Source organism: Callithrix jacchus, chromosome 11 (genome assembly GCF_049354715.1).
Source record: "Callithrix jacchus isolate 240 chromosome 11, calJac240_pri, whole genome shotgun sequence".
Taxonomy (NCBI): domain Eukaryota; kingdom Metazoa; phylum Chordata; class Mammalia; order Primates; family Cebidae; genus Callithrix; species Callithrix jacchus.
In genome coordinates this window covers 96,935,897-96,955,409 of record NC_133512.1, presented here as the reverse complement: position 1 = coordinate 96,955,409, position 19,513 = coordinate 96,935,897, and the positions used below count along the sequence as shown (strand labels likewise).

General features: G+C 54.0%; 1 protein-coding gene across 2 annotated transcripts in view; it reads right to left on the bottom strand.

Annotated features, from left to right (window-relative positions):
• The window catches only part of SMARCD3 (SWI/SNF related BAF chromatin remodeling complex subunit D3), a 38,142-nt gene extending 20,006 nt beyond the window's left edge, over window positions 1-18,136 (bottom strand). For both annotated transcript variants that reach the window (XM_002751854.5, XM_078343447.1), the window contains exons 1-2: window positions 18,071-18,136; window positions 16,102-16,240 (exon numbers count right to left, since the gene is read on the bottom strand). In XM_002751854.5, coding sequence (XP_002751900.1) covers window positions 16,102-16,140 — 39 coding nt within the window. In that variant the 5' untranslated portion in view covers window positions 16,141-16,240; window positions 18,071-18,136. The remainder of the gene's footprint in view (window positions 1-16,101; window positions 16,241-18,070) is intronic.
• Window positions 18,137-19,513: the final 1,377 nt, after the last annotated feature.

The window sequence follows — 19,513 nt, the reverse complement described above, 5'->3', positions numbered from 1 at the left end:
GTTTTTTGAGATGGAGTTTCACTCTTGTCGCCCAGGCTGGAGTGCAATGGCACAATCTCAGTTCACTGCAACCTCTGCCTCCTCAGTTCAAGCGATTCTCCTGCCTCAGCCTTCTGAGCAGCTGGGACGACAGGCATGCACCGCCACAACCAGCTAATTTTTGTATTTTTAGTAGAGATGGGGTTTCACCATGTTGGCCAGGCCGGTCTGGAACTCCTGACCTCAGGTGATCCGCCTGCCTCCGGCTCCTGAAGTGCTGGGATTACAGGCGTGAGCCGTGCCTGGCCAAGACTTGTTATCATAGGATTAATTATATCAGCTTAGATTTGTATAGGACTTTACCATTGACCAAGCACTTCCACACACGTAACCTGTCTAATCCCAACAGATAACCTTATCAGGTTCCTGGCAGGGTCCCCATTCTAAAGATAATGAAAATGAGACTCTAAGAAGTTGTGTGACTTGCCAAAAGTCACTGTGCTATAACAGGGTGGGGCTAGGACTGTAAATCAGGTTTCCTGCCCTCAAGGTCCCTGGGTTTTCTCCTTCACCCCAAGCTGCCTCCCCAGTGTCCAAGTGCTAAAGCTTGCCTGCTGGGGGTAGTGACAGACTTGCCAACACACACACGCCACCTTCCCCAGACACCTGCCTTTTAAAGAAGGAAATCAAGGTCCCTGGAAGCCTGTAGAGCTAAGCTGAATCACCCTTAATCATCCTTTTAAACACACCCCTTAAAATCTCAAGCTGATTGTTCCAAACATTGGGAATATAAATGCTAGAAAATTTGCTACCACCAACATGTCTGAAATCAGTTTCAACGCATTTGAGAAGGTTCCCTTTGTTACTGTGTAAAAATTACTTTTTAGCCAAAAATAAGAAAAAATGAAAAATGAATCCTAGTTAAACTTAGAATAAGCCCCTGGTACCTGTGGCTTCTCTGGTCCTCACAACCAAGCGTAACTCCGTGCAAAGTACACGCTCAGATCCCATGGTGACACGCGTCCCGCCCCTCCCTGGCCCTCAGTCGGCTGTCCTTTCGGAATGTGTGGTTGCCCCGACACAGCCAAGCAGTCCCCTGGGACAGCCCCATATCACCTTGCCCTGCCTTCCTGGTGCCACCTGGGGTTAGGTTTGGAGAACTTGGCCCTTAAGATGGGCAGGAGAGCGATGAGAACAGCAACAGGCTGTGTCTATGCCGAGCGGACCACTGACTTCTTGGAGAACCAGGCAAGAGTAAGTGGGATTGGGAAGAGCTCGGGCCTGTGAGGCTTGTCCAGGGACCTCACAGTAAGCTCAGCATCTCTCTGTCCCCCGCCACGGCATAGTGGTAACTCAGCAGACTTTTACTCTGGGGCTGAAATGGCTACAGTGGCACCAAAAAGCCTCATGGAGACTCACCATGGGGCAGGCAACGGGGAGGTGGCAGATGTTGGGGCCTGCTCTCTGTAAACCCTTGTAACTAAGGCTGGTGTGCCCCCTACCCCTGCCTGAACCCGCTGCCCTGGGCGGGGCCTCTGCAGGCTCCACAGTGTGATGGCTCTTAGCCTGGATTCTAGGACAGGGATTCTCCAGTTGGCACCGCTGACATCTCGGCTGGCTGATGCTGTCTTGTGCGCTGTGTGAAGTTAGGAGCACCCCCAGCCTCTATCCTCTACCCAGTGTGGGGGACAAAGTATCTCCAGACGCTGACCCTTGTTCCTGGAGGGTGAAACTGCCCCAGGGTTGAGGGCAATTGGTTCTCACCCAGCCACTGAGTGACCATAACCCTGATCATGTTACCTGACCTCTCTGAGCCTCATATTCCCCATCTTCAAAAAGATGCACGGTGGATGTGGGGATTAAAATGTGGTTGAGCGTGTGCAGAATTCAGCACAGTGCCTGGCACAGGGTCGACACTTAACGAGCGGCAGCCGTTAGCATCAGCTTCCCAATGGGTCTGCCTGCCTGTCCCGCAGCCTGGATTCCCTGTGGCCTCAGCTGCTGCTCATCTGCCTTATCTCCCAGACCCGGATGATATTGCTGCCAACCCACCCCCAGCTAGGGTGGGATGCAATGGAACCTTGGGGCTCTCAGAGCCCTTCAGTGGCAGGCTTATCACAAATGTCATGGCGGGTGCAGGCAAGGGCCAAGCTGCTGCTCTTAGAAGCCAGCCAGGTGATCATTCAGAGCGGCTAATTATGGCGGCTCTGGGAGCCTCACGGGAAGTATGGGGGCTATTCAAACCATTGGAAGCTTTCTTGGGCAGAGAGCAGCCACAAGTAGTGTTAGCATGCAGCGCAGGGGGTCATGCTGTGGGAAGCCTGTGGCCCCACAACCGAGCTGTGGGGGCTGAGATCAGGCTGCAGGACAGGAGGGAGGCATTCAGAAGCCACCACATGAAGCACAGCCACTGCACGGAAACCTTTGAGACAGGGTCTTGCTCTGTCCTCTAGACTGGAGTGTAGTGGTGTGATCACAGCTCACTGCAGCCTGCACCTCCTGGGCTCGGGCTGTCTTCCCCCCTCAGCCTCCTGAGCAGCTAGGAAGTACAACCACATGCCACATGCCCCGCTAGTTTTTAAATTTTTTGCAGAGACGAGGTCTTGCTATGTTGCCCAGGCTGATCTCAAATTCAAGGAATCCTCTCACCTCAGCCACTCAGAGTGCTAGGATTACAGGTATGAGCTGCCATGCCCAGCCTTTGGACTTAAACCTAAAAAGACTCTGTAAGTCCAGTGGTTGGCCTAGAAAAGCTGATTTTTGGGAACTGCTGATAATGGCATCCAAGGAAAAGCAGGGGCTTCTCCCACCCTGAGCACTCCTCTGCCTTCCTTCTGTCCTGTGTGTTGAGTGAGCACCTCCTTTGGGGTGGCTGCTGGGAAGTGCTGCCCATTTACACACATGGTGTGGCCTCTGCCCTTGTGACCTGGTGGTCATTGAGAAAGACAAGATGGGTAAAGGGCTTTGTGCCAGGTGTCCCCGAGATAGCAGGGAGGAGGGGCCCCGAACAGGGTGGGGCAGGGCTGCCCCAGCAGGTCTCTCAGAGTAGTGACGCCAAGCAGGACCCTGAGCACAGCCAGGGAAAGCTCCAGCTGGGGGAGATGCCCAAGGCTGGTATGGGGTGCTGTGGGTCGTGAAGGACAGGGGAGAGGCACCCAAGACCTGTGCTTTATCTTGATGAGAGTCATGAGTAGTGGAAAGGGCAGGACAGGGGCCCTGCAGAGCCCAGTCAGCTAAAACTAGCAGGAGGGAAACCAGCGCACGCAGCTCTTACCGTGAGCAGCACTGTTTATTCTAAGCTCAACTGATGTTCACAGTCACCCTACCCTGCGAGTACAATCCATCACCCACCTTACAGCTGGGGAAACTGAGGCCCAAGGAGGCAAAATGGCAGGTGCAAGGTCGCAGAGCTAGCAGGGGTGGAGCTGGGATTTTCATCCGGGTGGCTTGGCTGTAGTTTAGGTCCCAGCCCAGAGGCTACAGGCAGACTTGATGGGAAGAAGGGGAACGTCCCAGACACTTCTGCTAAATGGATGATTTTTAAAATTAAGAAAATGCCAAGGGGTGTTCTGAGGGATTTAAATCAAGGCTGAAGCTGTAACCACAACTTCACACCTGGGAGGCAGCTGGGGAGAGAGGAGAGGAAGAGGCAGGATGTCCATGTGTCCACCAAGGCCCTACCGCTTTCACCAAGGGCCGTCCTCACCAGCCTCAAAGCCCCATCTGTGCTCCCGAAGGTTCCATCTTAGAGAATGTCCTCTTACCCCTCCAAATCTCAACCTGCCCAGCTACCTCACCATATCCTTCAAGCCAGCCCATTCTCTCAGCGCCACTCCAGGGTCTGGCCATTTTCCATGCTGTTCCATGCTGCTCCTATGAACATCCTCTTCTCCCTCGGCCCTCATGTTTAATCCACAGGCAAGCTGTATTGGTTTCGCCAGTATCTGATCTCCCAGGCCCCCCGGTCTCTGCATTTTTCCTGCCACCACCCTGGGCCAGGCCAGCACCATCTTTCTTCTGCACTGATTGTCCTATCTCTCCATACACTCTCTACAGCATGGCCAGAGTGATCTTTTAAAAAATGCAATGAGGACCACAGTCCATCCTCGCTTAAGATCTGACAATGGTTTCACTGCACTGGCAGAATCCAGATTCCTTGCCAGGGCTCACAGGGCTGACCTCACCTGTGGGTCCCATCAGCTCATCCAGTTCCTATCTGGTCCTCAAACTCATTGAGTCCCTGCCCACCTCAGGACCTCTGCACCTGCCATCTCTTGACCTGGAATGACCAGCACTGGGTCTGAAGGTCAGGTTCTTGAAGATAGGATTTTTTTTTTTTTTTGAGATATAGTCTTACTCTATTGCCCAGGCTGGAGTGCAATGGCACAATCTTGGCTCACTGCAACCTCCACCTCCCCATTTCAAGTGATTCTCTTGCCTCAGCCTCCCAAGTAGCTGGGATTATAGGTGCCTGCCACCACACCCAGCTAAGTTTTGTATTTTTAGTAGACCTGGGGTTTCACCTTGTTGGACAGGATGGTCTCAAACTCCTGACCACAAATGATCCACCTGTCTCAGCCTCCCAAAGTGCTGGGATTCCAGGTGTGAGCCACTGCGCCCAGCCTAAGTCAGGATTTTGCTAAACAGAGAGGAGCTAATGTCAGCTCCTGCCTTGAAAGGTGCTCCAGGACAGTAGTGGCTTTTGGCACAGGGCGAGGGAAGAGGAGAGTACCGGTGTAGGCCATTCCGGAGCCGAGGTGAGTACTGCGAAGATGGGCTCACACAAGAAGCCACCAGGCTAGGCCCGGCCAGCGCCTGGGGTAGGAACTGTGGGAGTTCCTCTGGAGAACAGAGGCAATCACCCTCTAAAGAGCTAACTCCTCAGCAGGCCCCCTCCTTCTCCCTGACATGGAGGTGACGAAGTGATAGGTGGGATCTACGGAGTTCTGGGGAGCCCAGCGTAGCCAGGCCCAAGCCTCTGCTGGAGGCAGTGTCAGCAGCCAGCACGGAGCAGCAGCCATGGTGGTGGCAGTGGAGGTGGCAGTAGTGGGGGCCGACCACGGGGCCAGGCCGGGGGCTAGCTGGGAAGGTGGCACACTGAATGCCCAGGGTAACCACCAGAACAGGAGGGCTGGAGGCTGCCCTCTGGCTCTTCATGGAGCCATGTGGGGAACTGGTGTTCCAGCAGCCCAGGGGCGCAAGGACTGGACAGTGGCAGGGAGCTAGCCTGTCCCTTGGGGCCTAGGCTCATCTTGGGGCTCCTGAAACGCATGGGCTGCATCCGTCTTATTCTATACAGTACAGAGAAATATTTCTTGAATGAATGAGCAAATGTGTGAGGCAGTGGGCAGAAAGGGAGTAGCTTCCCAGCTCTACAGCTGATTCTAAAATGAGCCCCTGATTCCTCTTAGTGCTGTCACCCTCTCTACGCCACCACAATGCAAAGGTGGGCTTTCTTTCCCACCAACCCTGTCCTGTTGTTGCCTGAGCTGCCCTGTGCCCTGCACCCAGCAGACCTTCCTCCTGTGTGGCTTGAGCTTATAGTCCCAGTTACCCAGGGGGCTAAACCAGGAGGATCACTTGAGCCCAGGATTTAGGACACTGCATAACTTTGTCACTTGGTATCCCCTTCATTTCACATAAAAGCCCAGGGTTTTGAGCCCCGTCAGCTCTCTGAGGCTCTGACCATCTAGTGCTCATCTTCAGGCTCCTCTGTAAGATCCATCTCCACATTCTGATGGCACCCATCACAGTCCCCCTGATATGGGTTAAACTGTGTCCCCCAAAATTCATATGTTGCAGTCCCAACCCCTAATATCTCAGAATGTGACCTTATTTGGAGATAGGGTCCTACAGAGGTAATCAAGTTAAAATGAGGTCATTAGGGTGGGCCCTCATCCAGTAGGACTGGTGTCCTTTCAAGAAAAGGAAATTTGGGCACAGAGGCTTGCACAGAGAGATGATGATGTAAAGAGACAGAGAGAGAGGATGCTCAACTTCTAGCCCAGGAGAGGGGCCTGAGACAGATCCCTCCCTCACAGCCTTCAGAAGGAACCAACCCTGCTGACACCTTGATTTCAGACTTCCAGCCTCCCACACTGTGACCAGGAATCTGTTGTTTAAGCTTCCAGGTCTGTGGCACTTTTTTGGGGTTGCCCTAGTGACCCAACACCCCCACAGCTCTGCTCTTCAGGACCCCCAGGGTGGCTGTCATGTCAGGTCTCACTATGGAGACCTGCTTGCCAGTCCACCCACCACCCAGGACTCCCCTCAGAACATCCTCTGGTTTGCCCGGAGCCACTGAAAGCAACGCCTCTGAGCAGGGTGCAAAGCACAGGGCAGAACCCGAGCCAGAAGGCCTGAGTTTGAGCGTTTCTTCCACCATCCATTGACAGGAGCATAAACTTGTCAAGTCGCATTAGCCTCTCTGATCTCAGTCTCTTTATCTTTAAAATGGGTATTTATCATCTTACCTCTCTGACTGGGTTATTGTGAAAAGCAAAATAGTGGCCGGGTGCGGTGGCTCACGCCTGTAATCCTAGCACTTTGGGAGGCCGAGGTGGGTGGATCACCTGAGGTCAGGAGTTCATGACCAGCCTGGCCATGATGGTGAAACCCCATCTTTAAAAAAAAAAGAATAGCAAAATAGTGATGACTTACCAGATTCTCTTGAAGTCACAGAGTCCTGAATAAAATCACCATGGCCATTAATTTATCGTCTTGATAACCACCCATTGCACTGTGGATTTGAATTGGCCTTACTATCAATCTAACCTTTCTTTTTTTATTTTTTGAGATGGAGTCTCACTCTGTTGCCCAGGCTGGAGTGCAGTGGTGTGATCTCTGCTCACTGTAACCTCTGCCTCCTGGGTTCAAGCAATTCTCATGCCTCAGCCTTCCGAGAAGCTGGGATTACAGGCACATGCCACCATGCCCAGCTACTTTTTGTACTTTTAGTAAAGACAAGGTTTCACCATGTTGGCCAGGCTGGTTTCGAACTCCTGACCTCAAATGATCCGCCCACCTCGGCCTCCCAAAGTTATGGGATTACAGGCATGAGCCACTGCGCCCAGCCAATTTTTTTTCTACTCTGTCCAAAACATGTCTCCCTTTCCCCTACTTGTAAAGATGCCTTTTTGTCTCAAGAATGGACACTTAACGTTTATTCCTGTTAATATTCATCTTGTAAGAATTAGCCCATAATTCTTAGAAGGTGAATGTCAACAGCTTTTGAATATTAATTCTGTTATCCAAAATATTCACCATCTTTTCTGGCTGTGTGTCATTCATAAATCCAGTGAGTGTGACCATCAATCTGCATCTAAATCTTTGCTGAATGTGTTGAGAAAGGGACTGGAAGCAAGACAAGGCTCTCTCCAGACTAATGTACACCCTCTGGGGCTTAGTCTTTCTTCAATTCTCAGCAAATTTGCCCAATTATAGTAACATCCAGCCAGCAATGTGTTAGTGTGTCATGTCAGTAACTTAACATCAGCCACTGTGGGAGCGTTATTGCTATTATTTTTTGAGACAGGGTCTGGCTGTCACCTAGGCTGGAGTGCAGTGGTGTGATCATGGCTCATTGCACCATGGACCTCCTGGGCTCAGGCCATCTTCCTGCCTCAGTCTCCTGAGTGGCTGAGACTATAGTTGCATGCCACCATGCCTGGCTAACTTTTCAAATTTTTTGTAAAAATGGGGTGTTGCTTTGTTGCCCAGGCTCGTCCTGAACTCTTGGCATTAAGTGAGTCTCCCACAGTGGCCTCCCAAAGCACTGGGATTACAGGCTTCAGCCACTGCACCCAGCTAGCGGGAGTGTTTAGACTACAGGAACTGGAGAACGATACAAACCGGAGCTCTGTGCCCGCTCCCCATCCTGCCAAGTGCCAGCTGTTAAACATTTATCGGCACCCCACCGCATCCAGCCCACGTTTATGTATCATACCATAAAGATACAGGGAAACACTTTGTCAAACACCTCCAGATTAACACATAGAGTTTCACGCAGTTTAGCCTACAAAATGGTTCAACATGCATTATCCAATTTGGTTCTCTCCACAGTCCAGGAAGCTGAAGGGATGACTATTACTACATCCATTTTAAAGACAGGAACTTGGGCCGGACACGGTGGCTCACGCCTGTAATCCTAGCACTTTGGGAGGCCGAGGCGGGTGGATCACGAGGTCAAGAGATCGAGACCATTCTGGTCAACATGGTGAAACCCCGTATCTACTAAAAATACAAAAAATTAGCTGGGCACAGTGGCACATGCCTGTAATCCCAGCTACTCAGGAGGCTGAGGCAGGAGAATTGCCTGAACCCAGGAGGCGGAGGTTGCAGTGAGCTGAGATCGCGCCATTGCACTCCAGCCTGGGTAACAAAAGCGAAACTCCGTCTCAAAAAAATAAAATAAAATAAAAACAAAGACAGGAACTCAAGGCATAGAGTTCTTTAAAGACTCACTCAGAGCTGGAGAGCGAGTTGGTGTCAAAAGCAAGGTTCAAACTCCTATTTTCTGATCATAAGGTCCATGTTCTTTTTGAGTCACTACCTGACTGCTCCCCTACCGGTTATCAAATGTACCCCAAAGTCCTCTGGGTTTAAGGCACAGACAAGTTGAGAGGGATTCTACAATAGCCCCTGCCCTTCCCATTAGCAGCCATCATGAGGATTTATGAGTGCTGCTTCTCAAACTGGGATTCGGATCTGTTCTAGCGGGAGAGTCCTCGGGTTTTTGAAAAGACTCCGCATTTTGTTTATAATTTCGTTGTTGACAAGAAACCAACTAAAGTGATAGCAGCCCAGGTGCAGTGGCTCAAGGCTGTAATTCCAGCACTCTGGGAGGCTGAGGTGGGCAGATTGCTTGAGCTCGGGAGTTGGAGACCAGACTGGGCAACATAGCAAGATTCCTCTCTACTAAAATTCAAAAATATTAGCCAGGTGTTGCGGTGTACACCCGTAGTTCCAGCTACTTGGGGCACTGAGGTGGGAGGACTGCTTGAGTCTAGGAGGCTGAGGCTGCAGTGAGCCGTGATCGCACCACTGCACTCCAGCCTGGGCAACGGAGCTGAGGTCCTGTCTCATATACAAATAAATAAACAAACCAATAAAAAAGTGACAGCAATTCTTAATGCAGTGTTTCTCAAACTTGGGCCCCTGAGTTCTCAGTGAGAAATGATGGTTTGTTTTCTGAGCTGGGGGATAGAAGGGAGGGCAGGGGACACGTGGCAGGCAAGTAAAGCTTAAGGTGGGTGTTGTGAGCTGGGCGGGGCACAGGTTTTGCTGAGCCCTTACTGTGTCCTAAACACTTAAACTTAGGCACCAACGTTAAAGATTTGGAGATTTCGCACAAAAGCCAGATTTCCAGAATCTGTTAAAAAATGAGAAACTTAGCAAGACCAGAGCACCAGTCCACTTAGAGACAATCGGGTGGAAGTGAGGAGGGGCTGTCCCTTTGCAGAGGGGCAAGAGCCCTCGGATTCAGCATGTCTCCTCCCCATTCCCTGTTTTAAGGGTTGCAAACTCAAAGGACCCTAGGGACACAGGAGTTAAAGTCGATGAGGGGAACAGGCTGTGTGTGAGATGATCAATGGCCTTTGACCTTGAGACTCAGTGCTGGGGGCAGAAGAGGAGGGGCTGGGTTGAGACCTTGAATAAAGCAGTGGCTGTCTTGTCCCTGTGAGTCCCCCTGAATTTTGGGCACAGCAAATGTCTGAGGGCTAAATGTGGTGGAGAGACCCCAGCTGGGATTCTTGCCTTGACCACTGGGAAAGTTCCTTCATGCCCTGTGCCTCAGTTTCCTTATCTGGAGTGGTGATGATTATAACACTTACCTCATAGTGCTATGGTTAGGATAAATTAAACCACGTACAATTCTTCTTCTTTTTTTTTAATGTAGAGATGGGGTCTCGCTTTGTTGCTCAGGTTGGTCTTGAACTCCTGGCTTCAGGCAATCCTCCTGCCTTGGCCTCCCAAAGTGCTGAGATTACAGGCATGAAGCACTGTGCCCAGGCTAAAATTCTTGAAATAGTTCTCAAAACCCACAATGAGCCCTCAGCTCTATAGGCTGCTATTACTCTGCCCCCAGCCACTCTACTCGTTCACTTCCTGCAGGTCACTGTGTTTGTGGTAGCTGCTCTTGAATCTCAGGTGGGGGCTGTGATGGTGGGTGGCAGGGGGAGACATCCCTGTCCACCGAATGGATACACCTTCAAAAGTGTCTCAAAGACAGACTTTTTTTCTGAAGGAAGAAGCCTGGGTAAGATGCAAGTGAGGTGATGGTGAAGGGGGAGTTAGAGGTGAAACTGAGGCAGGAAAAGGCAAAAGCACAGTGCTGCTTCCTGCTGGGGAGAGTGAAGTGGAAGCTGTAGGCCTGAAGCTGGAGCTCAGCTTCCCCTATATCTACTTAGGCTCCCACAGGGGGCACCTTCCCACTCACGGGCACCTCCAAGCCCACTCACTGTTGAGGCCCCTGCTGTGGACTCAGCTGCCGGCCCACCCAGCCATCTCAGAGACCACAGAGTTCCATCCTGGACCCTGCTGGCTCACCTTTTTTTTCCAATTAAAAACTTTATGAAAGGCAAAGAAGATATGCCTCTCACACCTGTAGACTGCACCAGGCTGGACGGGAGCTGCAGGCTGGAATGACGGGCTAAAGCTAAGCTAGCTCCATGTTGGGGCTCACAGATATGGACCAGGAAAAACAGACTTCTGGGTGGTGGCCAGTGGTATATGCAGGCAGCATGAATGGCAGGCTGGGACCTGCAGCCAAGGAAGGCATCGGTGGCATTAGATGGTGTTTGGGGCCCACAGATGACACCTGGAGCAGGGACAGTGCTCAGCATCCCATCTGAAGCCTTGTAGAAGCAAGGGGCACTGGTGAATTACAGGCATTGTGCAGAAGGTCAGGCATCACCTTTGCTTCTTTACAGAAGGCCATGATGTCCCATTCTACAGATGAGACATGTCACTCAGAAAACCGAGTACCCTTTCCCCATCTGCCTGGCTGGACAGGGAGAGCTCACCTCCTAGCACAGGCTCAGGTAGCTCCAAGCATAGGCCACGGCCTTGGGGCCTCTCCAGTGCTCCCCAGGGGTGCACAAGGGTGGTACATATTTGAAGGGGCCAGAGCTGGAGTTTCCAGGAGGAGATGCAGGACGCGTGGGAAAACTGCCTCCAAATGTTGAAACGCGGTGTCAGATGGCTTAGAGAGAGAAAGGGGTTTCTCCCTGCAACTCCAAAAGGCAAAACCATGGTCAGAGGGAGTGACACTCTCCCTCACCAGAGGAATAAGTGAAGAGGGAATGAGCATGGGGCACTCCTCCCACCACAGTTACAGGAGCTGCTGGGCACAGGGCACGGGGCAGCTCAGGTGACAGCAGGACAAGGCTGGCAGGCAGGGAAGGCTCACTCTTGCATCGTGGTGGTGTAGAGAGGGTGAGGCTGACGCACCAAGACGGATTGGGGCCTCATTTTAGAATCAGCCATGGAGCTGGGAAGCTACCGCCTCTCTGCCCACTGCCTCACACATTTGCTCATTCATTCAGGAAATACTTCTCTGCACCATGTGGAACAAGACAGATACAGCCCACACCTTTAAGGAGCCCTACAACTCAGTCTTAGGCTCTCTGGTAGGTGCGGCAAGACATAAAAGAGTAGGTGGGCTGGGGGAAAGAGCCCCTGGAAGACGTGGAACATTAAGTGGGGACTTCGAGGATGAGGGCAATTAGCCAGGTGAGGAGAGCTGGGAAGGGTGTCGGAGGTGAAGGGAACAGCATGTGTAAGGACCCTGAGTGAGGGCATAAGAATGAAGGAAGTGGAAGGCTGAACAAATGGGATTTGTGTTCAGGAAGTTCATTCTGGCTCCTGTGCTGGGATGGGGTCTGACGCAGGCAGGGGCAAGGCTGAGTATGTGGCACCCAGATAGGGGCAGAAGACAACTGCCCGTGGACTAGGGCGGTGACGTGGGAGTCAGAAGTGGATGGACTTGACGCTTATCTAGGAAATAAAATCAAATAAAAGGATGTGGCAGTTGTTTCAATGGAGAGATAAGAAAGGGGTGGACTTGAGCCTTGGTGTCACTGTCCAGCAATGTGGCCCGTCCACCCCCTGCTGACAGGCCCTACTCCCTCGTCTTTACGTGTTCTCAAGGAAACATCTACCCTACTCCCCAGGAGAGGAGATGCTGGAATGACCGAAGTGCTCAGCCCATCCTTCTTCCCTGTGGGAGGAGGCTGTGTCCGATGAGGTGGTAAGGGCGGTGCCAGCCAGACAATCCCTCTCCCAGGTGGGTGCCAAAGGCAAGGCTGCTTTCCTACTCCCCTTCTGAGCCAGTCTGTTACAGGACACAGATCATCTCCTTCTGTGCCCATGCCCAGGTTAGGGAGTAGGACCTGTCTCCTACACTTGTTTCTCAGGTTCAGGCCTCTCTTCAGTTCAGCTTTCCCTGCCCTTAGGTTAACTGATGCCTGTGCCTGTTTTTCCACAGGTTCAGGACCTGTGGGGAAAGACCAGGACTGGTCCCTCCTCATACCCAAACTCACCTGTGGGGCTTATGTGCTGAAGGAGCTCTTTATCAGGATATTACCCCTACCTGGAGAATGCGACTCTGTACTTAATTTCCAACTTTAAATATACCTTCCCGCTGCCTGATATTTATCAGAAACATTGTTGTAAATATCAACATAGAGAGTATTTCCTGGCTGGGCTCCATGGCTCGTGCCTGTAATCCCAGCACTTTGGGAGGCTGAAGTGGGAGGATTGCTTGAGCCCAGGAGTTCCAGACCATCCTAGGAAATATAGTGAGACCTCATCTCTACTAAAAGAAAAACAAAACAAACAAAAGCTAGGGGACATTGTGGCTTGAACTTGCAGTCCCAGTTGCTCAGGAGGCTAAAGCAGGAGGATCGCCTGAGCCCAGAAGTTACAGGCTACAGTGAGCCGTGATCACACTATTGCACTCCAGCCTGAGCAACAGTGTGAGACCCTGTCTCTTACAAAAGAGAAAGACAGGAGTAGTTCAAGAAGGTGGTAGAGCATTCCTCTAGTTGCTCTGAATGTTATGTTTGGATTAAGCAATATCACCAATACGTTTATGGCCGAGCAGTACTGTGTTGGTCTTTGCCTTAGCCCTAGGAATCCATTGTGACATTGTTGAGGACACTGTGTAACTCTGTGACTTGGTACCCCCTTCATTTCCTCATACAGGAGAGATGTCCCCGGGGCTTGGGACCAGAAATCACAGTGATTTGACCAAGTCGTTTGATTTGTATCTCATGCACAGTAGAAATCACGTAACTGCTTGCTTCTCTGAGCGGGTCGGGGTCTCTGGGCCTCACGGTTTGCATTTGGTGCAGTAACTGCATCCTTGGCGACATCATGCTCTCCCTCCTCTATCTCTTCCCTCTGTCTCAGTTTCCTCACTACATGTATCTTTGCAAACTACCTGAAACCAAGGCGGAAAGTGAGAACACCTCCCTGCGTCTTCCTCTCCCTCCCTCCCAGCACAATATTCCTCATTCAGGGCATTTTCCCAGAATGCTCTTCGGTCTGGGAAAAAGGTTCATATGGGAGATGGTCCAAGTTTGTAAGTTCCAGTAGGAGGCCTGTGTGGGGCACACGCTCAGGAGGCACGTTCTCAAATCCCTGGAAGTAAGCGTAGGGTGCCAAGAATCGGTGTCGCAGCTTGGAAAGTCAATAAACAGAATGTGCTATCCCAAAAGGTGGGCCTGGCTGAAGTGATCAGCCCTCCTCTACAATCCCTTATGAGTCACCAAGGATTCCCACACTCTCATTAGCAAGGAGCACATCTTGGGGGGACACAGCTATACTCCCTACAAGATGTCCCTCAGCCGAGTACCCGTCAGAAGCAGGCGGTGGCCTCAGCCTGGCCCCTCTGGTACAGCAATTCCGGATGGCTGGGGGTCCAGCCACAGCTGAGGGAGCCCACCCACCTCCAATGGGTAGCTCAGCCTCCTCCTGGTGACACCTTAGCTCATTACCTCCGCCACTTAATTCTCACTAATGATGCGCACTCACTTGCAATCACACCGCCAGCATGGGGTGAGGACAGATGCCTAGACCCCACACCAGGGCCCTGTCACCATCCAAATGCGCCTGGCTGCCGAGAGCCTGCAACACACACCACTGGTTGCACGTTAATGTGACTCCAAAATAAAATGCCAAACCTCCCCCAGCTTGTCACTCTTGGAGCTGGGGCTTCTGACTCATGGCCAGGGCCACTCTGGGGCCGGATGTCACTAGCGTGGACCAACTCCAATCTTCACAGGCCTCCCCTGCCTGCCTCCCCTGTGCCTATCCTGCAACAACCTTTCGGGAAAGATCTGGAACAGCACAGGGCTCCCACCAACTGCTGCTGGGGAGCCCCTTAGGGCCTAGCTCAGTGCATGTCAAGTATTAGGACTGTCCACGTGAGGGGCCACCTCAGGTGTACCCCCCAGGGAGCTTAGCTGCCTCCCATCAGCCTGCCCCCAATTCAACCTGGCCTCTGCTCTCAGATATCCCAGAACTGTAGAGTGCTTGGTTTCGTATGCTAGTTCACACATTTTCTTTATGAATTTCAGCTAAAAAACCAACCAGCACAAACTGAGAAACCAGTCCCCAGTTCACTTCAGGTGCTAGGGAGGTGTTGGGGATGAGGGTGGGACCTTTGCATGGAGGCTCTGACTTTCCTGCAGGTGGTCAGGGGCTTCAGGTGTGGGGCTGGGCATGCCGGCACCAGGCGTGTTTCCTTGGTGATGGTACCAGGTGACTGGCGCCTGCTGCTGCCTGAGTGGCTTGGATCCTCTGGGCTAGCCCAGCTTCCCCAGCAGCCAGAGTCCTGCCCCATTTTTCTCTGGGCCTGGACTTCGCTGGAAGAGCAGCAGCACTGGAGGAGTTTGGAGGGGAACAGCACTGTCCCTAGCTTTCAGAACAGCCGGGCAGGAGGATGAGTTCCTCTGCCCTCTTCTGAGGAAGGAGAAGCAGAGAACTCACTCTCATTCTGCCCACAGCCCCAGGCCTCCCCAAACCCCAGTGTCCTCAGAGCCATTTCCAGTTGCACCTTTCCAGAACTATCCTGATGTCTCCCTCCTCAGGGTCCCAAGGCCTGTGTGTTCTACAGCCCTTTCTGCCAGACTGCCAAGGCTGCTCTCCAAGACAGCAGGCCCTGAGGACAGGGACTGCACTCCACATGCCTTGAGGACCTGCAGCACCCACCCTATTGCCAAGTGATGCCCACCAGTATGGCCAGCCAAGGTGACAGTGGGTGGGGCTGGGCAGACAGAGCTCAGATCAGACTTCAGCTCCGACCTGTTTCCATGCCAGGTGGGGCTCTGGGGCAGGTGGCTTTTCTGCTCAGAGCCTCAGTGTGTCCTTCCGGACAAGTGGGGACTGATGTGGGACCAGCAGACCATTTCCCTCTCACTCTTTGGGGAGGAGGCTTAGGAGGGTCCTACAAGCAAGCAACGGCCCCAGAGTGCATCAGAGCCAGCAGTCTGCCTAGGGCAGGGCAGAGCTGGCTCCCACTGCAGGCTGTGCCACAGACGGCTGCCACCTCCCTCCTACCACAAGCAGAACCCTGCCTGGGGCCCTGCAGGGCTTTTAGAAGTTTGCACAGCATGTCTAGGGATAGGTTTCTGAGCCCAAGTTGTGCCAAGGAATCAGCAGGTTCCTTCCAGCTCACAGAGAGCATGTGGTGTGTGTGCGTGTGAGCGTGTGCACGTATGTGCATGCTTCTGCATGTGCACAGTGAGAGGAGATGGGGTGTTGTTTGGGTGTCTGGCTGGGGAGGAAGTGGAGCACGCCAGAGCCCAGACCATGCTCACATGAACCTAACACTTGATTTCAGGCTAGCTTTCCCTGGCTCAGAATGGCTCTGGGACACCAGGACATGAGAGGACATGCAGCAAAAGGGATGTGGGATGGAGGAAAGGACATGAATGACAGGTGCCAGCCGGGGTGCGGAGAGGGACAGAGAGGCACTGCCATGGGCACTAAGGAGTCCAGCTGGGGGCAGAAATGCTAGGAGGGGCCACATGGCAGGGGCAGGGGCCAAGGGCTGGCTGACTCTCTGTGGGGCCCCAGAGCTCCTGCTCCTGGGCTGGTGGGGGAGGAAGCACCTACCTGTACTGAAGTGGGTGGGTGCTGAAGACCTGGAGTCATAGATGGCAAGGTACTGCACCTGAAGAGTCATCCAGTGCCCCCTCGGTGCCTGGGCCCGGAGCCCACCACGCCTGCAGCACCAAGGGCCATTTCTGAGGATCTGAAAGGAGAGGCCAGACCCTGAGCCCCAAGGCAGATTCAAGGAGGCCTCGGGAGGCTGGGAAGAAGCCAAACTCCCCAGAGCGGAGGTCTGCGGAAGAGATGGCACTGCGTGGAAAGGGGCTAGGATGGAGACAACCAGCACGGGCCAGAGGGGCCTGGGGTGGCATGAGGCAGGGTGTGGATGGGAGCAGCGTGTGCGGGAAGCAGATGGAGACCAGCCACAGGGTTCTGCAGGACGAAGAACTTGAAAGACAGAGCAGGGACTCCAAGCAGACCCCAAGCCCTGACTGGAGTGGCCAGTTTTGGGGATGTGGCAATGGGTGGAGGGAGAGAGCTGGGCATGGGAGGCAAGGCCGGAGGGCAGGTCAAGACGGTAAGTGGGATAGCCCTGGAGCCCGAGAGCAGGAGAGACTCCAGGGGTGGTAGCAGGCAGTCCACAACCACCGGCTGGCCTATGCACCTCCCTGCTAGGCAGTCAGGCTGCTCCGTGATCACCGGCTGGCCTACGCACACCCCTGCTAGTCCCTGCTAGTGCTGCCCTGTCCTGTCCTCCCAGATTTGTTCCCTTCTGGAAGAGCAGGAAGGCCTTCAGCTGGGGTCAGGACCCAACTTCTGAACTGAAGTCCCTGGACAGACAGTGGGCCATGGGAGCTAAGAAGAAGGCAGTGCTGTAGGTGTGGGGGGTGGGTGACAGGGTGGGGCTTGAGAGTGGCTCAGGGTCCAGTGAAGCCATGTGGGCAAAAGGGGCTGCTGCCCATGGGTCAACCCCGAACAGGAAAGGGAATGAGGAGGGAGGAGGCTGGAGACAGGGAGTGCTGGGGGTAGGGGAGCTAGTGGGGTCTGGGAGACAGAGCGGAGGGGAGGGTAAGGAGAGGAAGATGCAGTAGAGGAGGGGTTACCAGTCCAGGGTTGGGGGGAGGTGCCCTGCAGGAAGGTAGGGGACAGAGGGACAACATGAATCAGAGAGGGATATCCAGGGAAGACTGTGGCAAGTGGAGACAGGGAAGGTGCCAGGCAGGGGAATGATGGGAAGGTGCTAGGTAGGGGAAGGAGGGAGAGGATGCCAGGCAGGGGAAGGAGGGAAGGTGCCAGACAGGGGGAGTAGGAAGCAGAGCATGCCAGGCAGGAGCAGGTTGGGAAAGTGCTCGGCAGGGGGGAGGTGACAGGCAATGGGAGGAGGTGGTGCCAGACAGGGGGAGGAGGGGAAGGTGCCAGGCAGGAGGGTGCCAGACGAAGGAAGGAGGGGATGCAGGTGGAGGGAGGATAGGAAGGTACTGGAGAGGGAAGGAGGGGAAGATGCCAGGCAGAGCTGGGGAGGAGGTGGTGTCACAGAGGGGCTGAATGGGAGTCTGCCAGTCAGGGACGAGGTGCAGGAAAGGGGTAGGAGGAAGAGGTACCAGGTTGGGGTGGAGGGAGGTGCCAGGTGGGAGGATGGAAAGAGTCAGGAGTGGGGGAGATACCTGGAAAGGAGGAGGGGAGGAAGATGCCAGGAAGGGAGAAGGGGATGCCAGGTAGGGAGGAGGGGAAGTGCCAGGTGAGGGAAAGGTGCCAGGCAGGAGAAGGAGGGGGGATGCCTGGCAGGGGGAGAAGAAGGATGCCAGGCAGGGAGGAGAAGGGATGCCAGGCAGGGATAAGAAGGGATGCCAGGCAGGAGGAGGAGGGGGATACCAGGGAGGGGGAGGAGGGGGGTGCCAGGCAGGGGGAGGAGGAGGATGCCAACAGAGGCGAGCGGATACTGCCAGGCAGGGAAGGCGGGGGCGCTGGCGCAGCGCGGCCGGGAGGCGCCTTAGCCAAGGGCCGTGGGGGCCGCGCGGCGCGGGTCGCTCACCTGCTCCCCCGGGACCCCAGCCCGGAGCGCGGCCGCCCGCTCCCCGCTCGGCGCTCAGCTCGGCCCGGCGCCTGCGCCGCTGCAGCCCGGAGCGGGGGAGGCGCAGGGAGCGTCTGCAAAGAGCGAGGAGCTTAATAATGTGTTAGGGACCGGAGCAGGAAGCGTCGCCCCATCCAGCCGTCGGTGTGCTCGCCAGCTCGGAGCCCCGCGGCGGACCCTGGCCAGACCCTTTGTGATCTTCAGCCTGTACACAGACGTGTCGTAGGTCTGCATGCATCTGCACGCCCACGAGTCACACACGCAGTCAGCATCCTGTGTGGCCGCAGACATCACCTACACTAGGACCACACACGCACATGCATGTGGGTGCGCACACATAGGCACACACACAGATGTGCTCACACACAGATTCAGTCAGATCATCCTATACAACTGCAAACATTACCCAGACGAGGTCCCGCACACCCATGTACACACTCTCCAGCACCCTGGGAGGCTCTGGGTCCATTAAGCCTCAGGCCCATGTTCTCATTAAGGCCAATCTTTTTTTTTTGAGACGGAGTTTCGCTCTCGTTACCCAGGCTGGAGTGCAATGGCGCGATCTCGGTTCACTGCAACCTCCGCTTCCTGGGTTCAGGCAATTCTCCTGCCTCAGCCTCCTGAGTAGCTGGGATTACAGGTACACGCCACCATGCCCAGCTAATTTTTTGTATCTTTAGTAGAGACGGGGTTTCACCATGTTGACCAGGATGGTCTTGATATCTTGACCTCGTGATCCACCCACCTTGGCCTCCCAAAGTGCTGGAATTACAGGCGTGAGCCACCGTGCCTGGCCAATCTTTTCCTTTTATATCCTCAACACTTTGGAGAAGCCTCTTCCCAACTTCCAGCCAGTCAAGCCCAGCTCTGTCCATCCCATGGGCTCTTGCAGGGTCCCGCCTCACACCACTAAGCTACCACAGTGCCCAGCACAAAGGGGGACCTCAGCCTACCTGCAGAATGAAGGAGACCTAGATAGCTCAGGCAAGGGTTGGGGAAGTGGGAGCACCTTCCTAAGCAGCCAGCGGGCAGGGAGCCTGCCAAGCATTTCAGGGCCTGTGGGCCTGGCTGGCCCCCAGTAGGAGGCAGGCAGGCAGCATAGACCCACTGTCTGAGGCTGATGTCAAGGTCAAGTCCTTCCCCGTCAGGTTCCTGCCTCTGCACCCCCCCCCCCAAATCCAGGCACTCCGTAGCCCAGGCCACACCCGCAACACTAGGGGTGTTTTGGGGTCTGGCTCTGCACTCCCTGGATTTGTCTCTGTGAGGGGTGGACCTAAGGCAGAGGATGGAGCTTTTCCACCCCTTCCCTAATATCTTCCTATCCTCCTTCCATCTGAAAATATTTATGTGTTATTGTTTTAAATTGTATTTTTTTTTTTCCTTTGAGACAGAGTCTTGCTCTGT